The sequence below is a fragment of the Macaca fascicularis genome, chromosome 5, assembly GCF_037993035.2.
Source record: "Macaca fascicularis isolate 582-1 chromosome 5, T2T-MFA8v1.1".
NCBI classification, from domain to species: domain Eukaryota; kingdom Metazoa; phylum Chordata; class Mammalia; order Primates; family Cercopithecidae; genus Macaca; species Macaca fascicularis.
The window spans coordinates 62,629,765-62,642,485 of record NC_088379.1 but is presented as its reverse complement, the minus strand read 5'-3'; the positions used below and the strand labels follow the sequence as shown (position 1 = coordinate 62,642,485).

At 38.6% G+C, this 12,721-nt stretch overlaps 1 protein-coding gene across 11 annotated transcripts in view; it reads left to right on the top strand.

Moving 5' to 3' along the window:
- Positions 1–12,721, top strand: part of SLC4A4 (solute carrier family 4 member 4) — a 493,252-nt gene that overhangs the window by 247,036 nt on the left and 233,495 nt on the right. For all 11 annotated transcript variants that reach the window (XM_065545104.2, XM_074039893.1, XM_065545105.2 and 8 more), the window contains one exon: positions 11,997–12,132. In XM_065545104.2, coding sequence (XP_065401176.1) covers positions 11,997–12,132 — 136 coding nt within the window. The remainder of the gene's footprint in view (positions 1–11,996; positions 12,133–12,721) is intronic.

The following is a 12,721-nucleotide window of genomic DNA, read 5'->3' as shown; positions in this document are numbered from 1 at the left end:
TACTTTCTGGGGAATATGAATGAAAAATGGTATCTATCAGACTCACTTAGGGGGCTGTTTCAAATGACAAATATACCACCAGACCGTGACAGTCCTTTGATACATTGTATGCTTCAAGTTTATAAGGATGAGAAAAGGTGTAACACCATGACATTAGACTTAGAAATAGTTGACCCAAGTTTCATCCTAACTCTGCTACTTACTGTATGACATTGAGTAATGTGCTGAACCTCTCTGAGCCTCATTCCCCCATCTGGTCAACAAAGGGTCAGTATGATAACATGGGTTCTCAGGGAGGACTGCTTAGGGTGCCTGTGCATCATTAGGCAATTTCCATGCATCTCCAAGCCTCAGTTTTCTCATGTGTAAAATGGAGATAGTAATACAATCTACCTGACAGGTTTGCTTTGAGGATTCAATGAGATTGTCATTCATGCGAAGCATATGTAAAGTGCCTTATCTATTACCTCTGAAAAAGAGTAAAAAGCTGCCCCTTTGAAAGACTGTGAAGATTAGCTGCCTTCTCCAGGTAGTTGTTGGAGCCATTTGGGTTAGGTCTGCGCACCTGAGCTATTGTAGAGCGTGACATAGCTATAAAATGATGTCTTTTTCTAGGGGAAACAAAACTACTGTGATATATTTAATACATAAATTGTGGAAGTTTTAACAACCATGGTATCTACCTACAAACTTTTGTCTCACAATGAAAAACAGAAATAAATACTTAAAATGATAATTATGTAAACCAGTTGAGAATAGCACATTAATAACTTAAAAATACTTGTTTCTTTTTATACTTTGGTTTGAAAGCTGAGATTGTACCAGATTGTGGACTCTGCTAAGAAGAAAATGTGAAATCCAGAAGTCCTCATTTAACTTGTTTAAGGGAATTTATATGTAGACTTGTCATGCTCAGTAGGAATTCTTCATTGTGATTTCTATTAAAACGATTTTTTTGGTAGCCTGCAGGGTGGCCACAGTGGGATGCTTCCTATACCAAAACCAAAAGGGTGCATTTGCAAAGTGCCTTTTGGTGAATAATGAACCAAATTTAAATTAATTTACTTTCTGACTATTTCACATGCCACTATGATTTTGATGTCTTCTGAAATCCACTACATTTACTGCCTATATTGTTCATATAGCAATCTGATCGTGTTTTCCTTTAATTCTTTTAAAAAACGAGATTAACCATTGGAGTGTGGCAGCTAACAAATGGGCTTAGAAATAACACATATGGGTTTGAAGTCATATCACTTAGTAGTTGTGTTATCTTGAGGAAGTCCCTTACACTCTTCAGATGCACTTTCCCTATCTATAAGAGTAATGTTAGAGAATAATAAAAGTAGCTATTTCATAGACTTGTGTAAAATTAATGATATAACAAATGGAAAACATTTAACACATTGCCTGGCATAGCATAACCATTCAAAAATATTAGTTATTGCTTATTATAGTTTTATCCATAGCATTTCCCCTACTATGTATTATCTTTTCTTCTTTTTATTATTTATTTTTATGGGTACATAATAGGTATATATATTTATGGGGTACATGAGATATTTTGATACAGGCATACAATGCATAATCACATCAGGGCAAATGAGGTGTCCATCACTTCAAGCATTTATTATTTTTTTGTGTTATAACTTCCAATTATACTCTTAGTTATATTAAAATATATAGTAAGTTATTATTGATTGTAGTCATCCTGTTGTGCTATCAAATACTAGGCCTTATTTATTCTAACTATATTTTTGTACCCATTACCCATCCCCTACCCCACCTGCTCCTACCAACTACCCTTTTTAGCCTCTGGTAACCATCCTTCTACTCTGAATCTCCGTGAGTTCAATTGTTTTAATGTTTAGTTTCCACGAATAAGTGAGGACGTGCAAAATTTGTCTTTCTGTGCCTGGCTTATTTCACTTAACAAAATGTCCTCCAGTTCCATCCATCTTATTGCAAATGACTGGATCTCATTCTTTTTTCATGGCTGAATAGTACTCCATTGTGTGTATATATCACATTTAAAAAATCCATTCATCTGTTGATGCTCACTTAGGTTGTTTCCAAATCTTGGCTAATATGAATAATGCTGCAGTAAACATGGGAGTACAGATATCTCTTCAGTATACTGATTTCCTTTCTTTTGAGCATATACCTAGCAGGGGGATTGCTGGATCTTATGGTAGTTTTGTTTTCAGTTTTTTGAGAAACCTCCACGCTGTTCTCCATCGCGGCTATGCATTCCCACCAACAGTGTACGAGGGTTCCCTTTTCTCCACATCCTTGCCAGCATTCATTATTGCCTGTCTTTTGGATAAAAGCCATTTTAACCGGGTGATATGATCTCATTGTGGTTTTGATTTGCATTTCTCTGATGATCAGTGATGGTGAACACTTTTTCATGTTCTTAGTTGTATTTCTTATTTTAAGAAATATCTATTTAGGTCTTTTGCCCATTTTAAACTGGATTATTAGATTTTTCCTATTGAGTTGTTTTTAACTCCCTGTATATTCTGGTTATTAATTCCTTGTCAGATGGATAGTTTACAAATACTTTCTCCCATTCTTTTGGTTGTCTCTTCACTTTGTTGATTGTTTCCTTTGCTGTGCAGAAGCTTTTTACTTGATATGATCCCATTTCTCTATTTTTGCTTTGGTTGTTTGTGCTTGTGGGCTTTTACTCAAGAAACCTTTGCCCAGTCCAATGTCCTGGAGTTTCCCCAGTGTTTTCTTGTAGTAGTTTTTATAGTTTGAGGTCTTAAATTTAAGTCTTTAATCCATTTTGATTTGATTTTTGTATATAGTGAGAGATAAGGGTCTAGTTTTATTTTTCTGCATATTAATATCCAGTTTTCCCAGCAGCATTTATTAAAGAAACTGTTTTTCCCCAATGCATGTTCTTGGCACCGCTATTAAAAATGAGCTCACTGTAGATGTATGAGTTTGTTTCTGGGTTCTCTATTTATTCTCTTCGATTGGTCTATGTGTCATTTTTATGGCTGTACTCTGTTGTTTTGGTTACTAAAGTTCTATAGGAAAATTTGAAGTCAGATAATGTGATGCCTCCAGTTTTGTTCTTTGTGCTAAGGATGACTTTGGCTATTCTGGGTCTTTTGTGGTTCCATATAGATTGTAGGATTTTTTTTTTTTCTATTTCTGTGAAGAATGTCATTGGTATTTTGATAGGGATTGCATTGAATCTGTAGATTGCTTTAGGTAGTATGGACATTTTAACAATATTGATTCTTCTAATTCATGAACATGGAGTATCTTTCCATTTTGTTATGTCTTCAATTTCATGCCTCAATGTTTTATGGTTTTCATTGTAGAGATCTTTCACTTTCTTGGCTAAGTCTGTTCTTAAGTATCTTATTTTATTTGTAAAGGTTATAAATGGATTACTTTCTTGATTTCTTTTTCAGATTGTTCACTACTGGCATATAGAAATGCTACTGATTTTTGTATAGTTGATATTGTATCATGCAATTTAACTGAATTTATTAGTTCTAATAGCTTTTTGGTGAAATCTTTAGGTTTTTCCAAATACAAGATTATATTATTTGCAGACAAGGTTAATTTGAGTTCCTCCTTTCCAATTTGAATGCCCTTTATTTCCTTCTCTTGTTTGATTGCTCGTGCTAGGACTTCTAGTACTATGTTGAATAACTGGTGAAAGTGGGCATCCTTGTCTTGTTTTAGATCTTAGAGGAAAGGCTTTCAGTTTTTTGCCATTCAGCATGATACTAGGTGTAGGTCTGTTCTTCTATTAATATTATATTGAGGTATGTTCCTTCTGTAACCAGTTTTTAGAGGGTTTTGATCATGAAAGAATGTTGATTTTTATCAAATGCTTTTTTAGCATCAATTGAAATGATCATATGGTTTTTGTCCTTCATTCTGTTGATATGATGTATCATGTTAATTGATTTGCATATATTGAACTATTCTTGCATCCCTGGGATAAATTTCACTTGGTTATGATGAATGATCTTTTTAATGTGTGTTGAATTTGGTTTGCTGGTATTTTGTTGAGAATTTTTGCATCAGAGTTCATTAAGGGTATGGGCCTATAGTTTTCCTTTTTTGATTTGCCTTTGGTTTTGGTATCAGGGTAATATTAGCCTCATAGAATGAGTTTGGAAGTAGTCCTTCCTCCTCTATTTTTAGAAATGGTTTGGGTAGGATTGGCATTAGTTCTTCTTTAAATTCAGCTGTGAAACCATTTGTCCCAGGCTTTCTTTGCTGGGAGACCGTTTATTATGGCTTTAATCTCATTACTTGTTATTAGTCTATTCAGGTTTTGAGTCTTTTCTTGGTTCAATCTTGGTAAGTTGAATGTGTCTAAGATTTGTCCATTTCTTCTAAGTTTCTCAATTTATTGGCATATAGTTGCTCATAGTAGTCTGTAATGATCCTTTGGATTTCTGTGGTATCAGTTGTAATGTCTGCCTATTCATCTCTGATTTCATTTATTTGGGTTTTCTCTCTTTTTCTCTTAGGCTAAAGGTTTGTCATTTTTGTTTATCTTTTTAAACAACCAGCTTTTTGTTTCGTTGATCTTTTTTATTGTGTTTTTAAAATTTCATTTGTTCATGCTTTGGTCTTTATTATTTTTCTTCCTCTAGTAATTTTGGGTTTGGTTTTATTTTGCTTTTCTATAATAGTTCTTTAAGATGCATTGGAAGGTTTTTTTATTTGAAGTTTTTCTACTTTTTAAATTATCACTTTGAATAAACTTTCTACCCCAATCTTTCCTTCCTCTTTATGCCAATAACCCTTAGATTTGCCCTTTTGAGGCTGTTTTCTAGATCTCATAGGTGTGCTTCATTCTTTTTTCTTTTTTCTCCTCTGACTGTGTTTTCAAGGAGCCTGTCTGCAAGCTCACTAATTCTTCTGCTTGATTAAGTCTGCTGTTGGGAGACTCTGATGCATCCTTCGGTATGTCAATGGAATTTTTCAGCTCCAGAATTTCCATTTGACTTTTTTTTTTTTTTTTTTTTTTTTTTGAGACGGAGTCTCACGCTGTTGCCCAGGCTGGAGTGCAGTGGCGCGATCTCGGCTCACTGCAAGCTCCGCCTCCCGGGTTCCCGCCATTCTCCTGCCTCAGCCTCCTGAGTAGCTGGGACTACAGGCGCCCGCCACCGCGCCCGGCTAATTTTTTGTATTTTTAGTAGAGACGGGGTTTCACTGTGTCCATTTGACTTTTTAAAATTATTTCAATCTCTTTGTTAAAGTTATCTGATAGGATTCTGAATTCCTTCTCCGTGTTATCTTGAATTTCATTGATCTTCCGCAGAACAGCTATTTGGAATTCTCTGTCTGAAAGGTCATATGTCTCTGTTACTTGGGATTGGTCATTGGTACCTTAATTTAGTTTGTTTGGTGAGGTCATGTTTTCCTGGATAGTCTTGATGCTTGTAGATATTTGTCAATGTCTGAGCATTGAAGAGTTAGGTATTTATTGTAGTCTTTACAGTCTGGGCTTGTTTGTACCTGTCTTGGGAAAGCTTTTCAAGCATTCAAAGGGAACTGATGGTTGTGACTTTGGTCACTGCAGCCATATCTGTGTTAGGCAGCACCATAAGCCCAGTAATGCTGTGACTCTTACAGATTTGTAGGTGTACCACTTTTGTGGTTAAGATCTGAGAGAATTCCCTGGATTACCAGGCAGATACTCTTGTTCTCTTCTCTTACTTTCCTCTAAACAGAAGGAGTCTCTCTTTCCATTCGATCTACCTGGAGGTGGGGGAGGTGTGACACAAGTACTCCTGTGGTCACTACTACTGGGATTACACTGGGTCAGACCCGAAGTCAACACAGCATTGGGTCTCATCCAAGGCCCACAGTGACCATTGCCTGGTACCACCAATGTTCAGACAAGGTCCAAGAGCTCTTCAGTCAGCATGTGGTGAATCCAGCCAGGCTTGTGTCCTTCCCTTCAGGGCAATGAGCTGAGGGCAGGTACAGAAATGCCATGCAGGAACCAGGACCTGGAGTCAGGAACTTTAGGAATCTATTCGGTACTCTGTTCTGCTGCTGAGCTGGTACCCACGCTGCAAAGCAAAGTCCTTTACACTCTTCCTTCCTCTTTCCTGATGCAGGAGGAGTCTCTCCATTGCCGCCACTGCCCCATGCCTGGCTACTGCCAATGTTCAGTCAAGGCTCAGGCTGGCTATTCAGTCAGCTTATGGTGAATGCTGCCAGGCCTGGGTTTCTACCTTCAGGGAAGTGGGCTCTTCTTGGCCCAGAGCACGTCCAGAAATGCTGTCTAAGAGTGAAGGCCTGGAATTGGGGACCCTAGGAGCATGCTTGGTACTCTGCTCCACTGTGTCTGAGCTGGTGCTCAAGCTGCAAGACAAAGTCACCTTCATTCTTCCCTCTCCTTTCATTCAGCAAGCACTTCTCCCCATGACCACCACAGCTGGGAATTCACTGGGTCACACCTGAAGCCGGCATAGCTCTGGATCTCACTCAAGGTCCATGGCAAGTACTGCCTGGGTACCCTTGATGTTTATTTAAGGCCCAAGGTCTCTTAGTCAGCAGGTGATGAATCTTGCCAAGTCTGGGTTCTTGCTTTCAAAGCAGGAGGTTCCCTTTAGCCCAGTATGTCTAAAAATGTCATCTGGGAGATAGGGCCTGGAATTGGTGCCTCAAGACTCTGCCTAGTATCCTAACCTACTGTGGCTAAGCTGGTATCCAAGTGGGAAGACAAAGTCCTCTTTACTCTTCCCTATACCCTCCTCAAAAGTCCCCCTATACCTTCCCTATACCCAGCTGCACTGCCTGGGGTTGGGGGAGAGGTGGTGCAAACACTTCCTTGGCTGCCCAAGCTGGTGTCTCGCTAAGTCATATGCACCCCAAGTCTCTCGGCTCTGAGCCCAGTACAGCACTAGTAGAAACTTCCTGGAGTTGTGAACTAGTTTATGACACACAATTTTGGAATTTTAATCCCCCAAAATTGATGTGCTGGTTGCTCAGGTGCCTATATGTAATAAATAAGACAGCCTGTGAAAGGGGTTAGGCATGGTACCTAGAGAGGAAGACCTGGAGGTAGTGTTACATTTTTCTTCCATTCCATTTTGCAGAGTCACCACTGTTGCTGTCTAATGAGTAGTGATTCACGTTTTGCTAAATTGAGAATTCCAGACTACAGAGTAATGCTCTGTGGAGTAGAGCCGAGCAGGAATATATACTGTCTATGCTGTTTTTTAGGCAGGAGACTCATGTATTTTTTTTCTGTTAGAGTTGGGGACAAACCTACATCACATCTTTAGAAATGGACAAAAGGTTGATTATCTAACTAAATCTAGACTTCTCCTTTCTAAAAGCTAATTCTATGGAGTACGTATGGACACAAAGAAGGGAACAGACACAGGCCTATGTGAAGGTGGAGGGAGGGAGGAAGGTGAGGATCAAAAAACTACCTACTGAATACTATTCTTATTACCTAGGTGGCAGATAATCTGTACACCAAACCCCTGTGACACAAAATTTACCTATATAGCAAACCTGCACATGTATGCCTATATCTAAAATAAAAGTTAAAAAAATTAAAGCTAGTTCTGATTTAGGGATCTTTGATGTTGAATGTTGATGAAAAGTGATGTTATTTGTGATTGCTAGTTTCAGAACCACTACGATGAAAAAAGTGACTAAACTTGTGGTAATGTGAACACACTACTCCTTAGAAGTATTGTCCAGACTCCAAATTCTGCCCATCATTTCTTCATTTTCATGCCCTCTTGATCCCGTAAATAATTAGACTTCACATTTCATGATTGGAAAGGCATTGCAAATATTTTTACATTAAAGTCCGGGAACTTTAGATTATTTTCTACCAGGGATATTAAGAAATTTCAGGCCAGGTGCAGCAGCTCACACCTGTAATCCCAGCACTTTGGGAGGCCGAGTAGGGGGATCACAAGGTCAGGAGATCGAGACCATCCTGGCTAACTTGGTGAAACCCCATCTCTACTGAAAATACAAAAAATTAGCCAGGCATTGTGGTGGGTGCCTGTAGTCCCAGCTACGCGGGAGGCAGAGGCAGGAGGATGGTGTGAACCCGCGAGGTGGAGCATACAGTGAGCTGAGATAGCGCCACTGCACTCCAGCCTGGGCGACAGTGCGAGACTCCATCTCAAAAAAAAAAAAAAAAGAAAAAAGAAATTTCAAAGCCATCTTTTCTAATCACAAAGTAAAACATATTCATTGTACCCTGTATCAGTATGTACTTGTACGCAATTACCTTATTTTAATGTTCTGCATATACTTATATTTAGCAGATATTTTTTCTGGTATTGGTTTAGGTGCTAATTTACTTTTTTCTTTAAAGAATGAATTACTTAGTTAATATTTATTTTCCCTACATACATGTAAACTCTGTAAGATCAGATCTTTTTATCAGAGGCTGAAGATAAAGCCTGTTAAGCCAAGTAAGAGCATAGACAGTGTGCTCAGTAAATATTTGCTGAATGGAATACATGAGTGAATTGTAAACACTTTGGAATTTTTAGAAAAGTGAACATAAGATAACAGAAGCCCTAGAAATAAACCATATAACACTGAAAATGTACCTGTGTATTTAAATATGCCTGTATATACAGAAGTCCTTGGTTTGTAACGTAGTGCATGACTGTGAAAAAAATGACTTTGAAAACTGAAATTGGCTGGGCGCGGTGGCTCAATCCTGTAATCCCAGCACTTTGGGAGGCCGAGACGGGCGGATCACGAGGTCAGGAGATCAAGACCATGCTGGCTAACACGGTGAAACCCCGTCTCTCCTAAAAAAATACAAAAAATTAGCCGGGCGTGGTGGCGGGCGCCTGTAGTCCCAGCTCCTTGGGAGGCTGAGGCAGGAGAATGGCGTGAACCCAGGAGGTGGAGCTTGCAGTGAGCTGAGATCCGGCCACTGCACTCCACTCTGGGTGACAGAGCGAGACTCTGTCTCAAAAAAAAAAAAAAAAAAAAAAAGAAAACTGAAATTATGTAAAGCGATCCTAATAATCAATGAAAACAGTTACTATTGCTCTTTGACCTTGAAAATTTTTAAATCACTAAAATCTCTCTTGTTAGCTATAAAGGTATAGGGAAATGAAAAAAGGTAAAACTAATATTTATTCAGTACACAGCAATTTAAAACATTAGAAACATTGATATTAAGGTGTTTCATTGTACAGTCTTATCAGGAGTATTTGAATAGTGCTTGCCTTCTTCCTGTTGTACCGATGATAAGGAACATGTATTTTTTTTCAATGCCTAAACTGTTACGCTTTCTAAATGTGAATCAGCTTACATTTTATCCTGTGTGCTTTCCATGTCAAGAAATGTCTCCTAAAATTCCTTGAATGTGAAGTTTTTAGCCAGTATCACTTTCTCTAGGACATCATCATCCTTTTCATCACAATCACTTTCCTTGTTTATGTTGATTAATTCACCTTCACTAAGTTCCTCTGACTGCATATACAGAGTCTCTCAATGGTGAATGGCGGCATCATTTACATTCCATGGTTAGCTACGTCTTCTCCATTTACGTTTGATACAAATTTTACTTCCAATAGTATTAATTTTTGTTTCTGTACGTTGCCTTCATTCTTGTTGGCCAGTTCCCTCTTTGATTATCCATGTTACATGCATTTATCTTTGGGAGACAAGAAGACAACACATCTACACACTTTGCTGTCTGTGTGTGAACTGAATGACAAACATGCAGTGATCAATCACTGACATATTTTAAAGAAGCACCCCATGATTGGTCAGTGATCATTATGCACATAATGTTATGAAGTGATTTATGGACTGAAGAGCTAGCAGCAAATTTGTACTTTATGAAATTACTATTAATATACCATGTTAACTGAAATTTGAACTGTATTGTTAGGGACTATGTTATTTAACCTAAATTGTGGTAACTGAAATGCACACATATCAGACTGAGCACAGTGAGGGCTGCCTCAATTCCTAGCTTTATTTTATAGAAATACATATTTATTGTTTCTTTACTAAAATGGGATCATTTAATGTCTATTATTTTTATTTTTAAGTTTATATGATATACATGTCAAAAAAGGCCAGCTATTTTGACTACATGTTTTATGATTGCATGGTATTTTATTTTATAGTTGTACCATACTTTATTTAACCAATCTTCCTTTTTGGATGTTTAGGATTTTTCTGTTTTCTCAGTTATAAACAATGCTAGAATGATCACTTCTGTCACTAAACCTTTGAGATAACTCTTATTTATTTAGAATGAATGTATTTCTAGTGGAAGAATTGTTGGCTCACAGGATATATACACTATTTAAAAATTTTCATGTCCTTCCAGAAATTTTCATGTCCTTCAAGCATCTCCCTTTAGAGAGATGTTTCCATTTAGGCTCCTACCAGTAACATAAATGAAGAAGTGCTGGGTGCATGACTCCCAAACCCTTGCCCACGTTGGGATTATCATTTTTTTTATTTTTGACATGTAATTGAATTTATTTATTTATTTATAGGCAGGGACTTGCTCTGACACCCAGGCTGGAGTGTAGTGGCATGATCTTGACTCACTGCAACCTCTGTCTCCCAGGTTCAAGTGAATTTTGTGGCTCAGCCTCTTGAGTAGCTGGAATTACAGGCACACAGCTAATTTTTTGTATTTTTTTTAGTAGAAATGGGGTTTCACCATGTTGGCCAGGCTGGTCTCAAACTCCTGACCTCAGGTGATCTGCCCACCTCGGCCTCCCAAAGTGCTGGGATTACAGGCGTCTGTGCCCTGCCATTTTTTGACATTTTAATAGGTAAAACACATTTTATTTTAATGATTAGTTTTGATTTTTAATTAGGTTGAATATTTTTCATGGGTTTATTTGTACTAAATAAATTTTGATCTATGGAATTTTATTCTGTCCCGTATTATAATAGTTTTCAGATGGTAGGGATTTTCTGGTTTTATTGGGCTGTTTGTGTACATATATTTCTATAGATTTATATATGCACGCACGTGTGTGTGTCTGTCTATCCATAATAAATATATTTGTGTGTGCTTGAACTGCATTCACATGTATATAACATTCTTGGTTTTATCCAGGGATTTTGAGGAGTATTTGTGGGCCTTAAATTTGTAACATGACCATCAATTTCCAACTGCTTTTCTGTCTGTCTCTCTCTCTCTTTTCTTCTTCTTCGTCGTCGTCTTCTGTTTTTTTTTTTTTTTTGGAAAGGTAGTAACCCATGACCTGGGGGAAATTCTAGTTAATTTTTCATTACATGATTTTCAGGAGATAGGGTCAAAAGGAGCTAGTAGGGCATTCAATTATGTGCTTGAGTGTGTTGGAAAATGTTTTTTTTTTTTTTTCTCCCCCTCAAGTGTACAATATTTTACTTGGGCTTGTTTTTCAAGTGCATTGAAGTGTGACTAAACATTTTTGGGTACTACCATTCTGTAAAGAAGAGGGCCCATCTTGTTAAATATTCCTTCATCAACTTTGCAATTAGCCAGTTATTGGTAGGGAGAAGCCTGTGAGGACATGAGCTTTAGGCGTTGGACAGAGGGAGGGTGGGTGGGAGGTGGGGACTTGGGGTAACTCAGGATTGGGGTGCTTTGTTGCCCCTCCCACAGCTGTATAAAAAAGTGATTGGTTCAAGCTGACTTTTGTCTAATAATTTTGGATGAGTCATAAGTGGAGAAGGCGGGGAAGTGAGTGGTTAGACCTCAGCTCATCTGAGGGCTAAAGGTTCTTTGCGAGACATCACACGGAATTGGAGTGCTGTCCTTCTGGAGAGTGGTGGAGAACCAAGATACAGTTCAGAACCAAAAGAATAGAGAAGGGCTTTGATTTCTTTTTGGCCTTAGATTGGGGATTTGGGAGGCTCAGCAAGAAAGATGTCCGCTGAAAATGTGGAAGGGAAGCCCAGTAACCTTGGGGAGAGAGGAAGAACCCGGAGCTCCACTTTCCTCAGGGTTGTCCAGCCAATGTTTAACCACAGTATTTTCACTTCTGCAGTCTCTCCTGCTGCAGAACGCATCCGATTCATCTTGGGAGAGGAGGATGACAGCCCAGCTCCCCCTCAGCTCTTCACGGAACTGGATGAGCTGCTGGCCGTGGATGGGCAGGAGATGGAGTGGAAGGAAACAGCCAGGTGAGGCATGGCTGACTGTATGCAGTGCTGACCCAGGGAAACAAGGGCAGGGCAAGAGCTTGATCCTGGAGTGCCGTTCTTTAGCCTTAGCACTTTGATTGGCCAATGGGCATGATGTTGGCTGGGATAAGGAATAAATAATTCTATTTCTTCTATTCTTTTTTGTTGACATGAATGCAGGGCACCTCTTATTTCACTACTGGGACATTGTTTCATTGATCCATGTTGCTATAATTTTGGCTTTTATAAGGAATTAGAAATACAGGTCAATTTGTATACTATTTAATAGTAAAATATTTTAGAGAGATAATAAACTCAGGTACTCAAAAATGACAGCCAAGAGATATGTTTCCAAGTGTCCACATGCCAAGATCTCTTGTGAGATTTTGTGTGACTTATGACTTATTCCCTGTCAAGGGAGAGGTTTTGGCCAGGTACAGTGGCTTGTGCCTGTAATCACAGAATTTTAGGAGGCTGAGGCAGGTGGACTGCCTGAGCCTCGGGGCTCAAGACCAGCCTGGGCAACATAATGGAACCCCATCTCTACACACACACACACACACACACACACAAACACACACACACACAC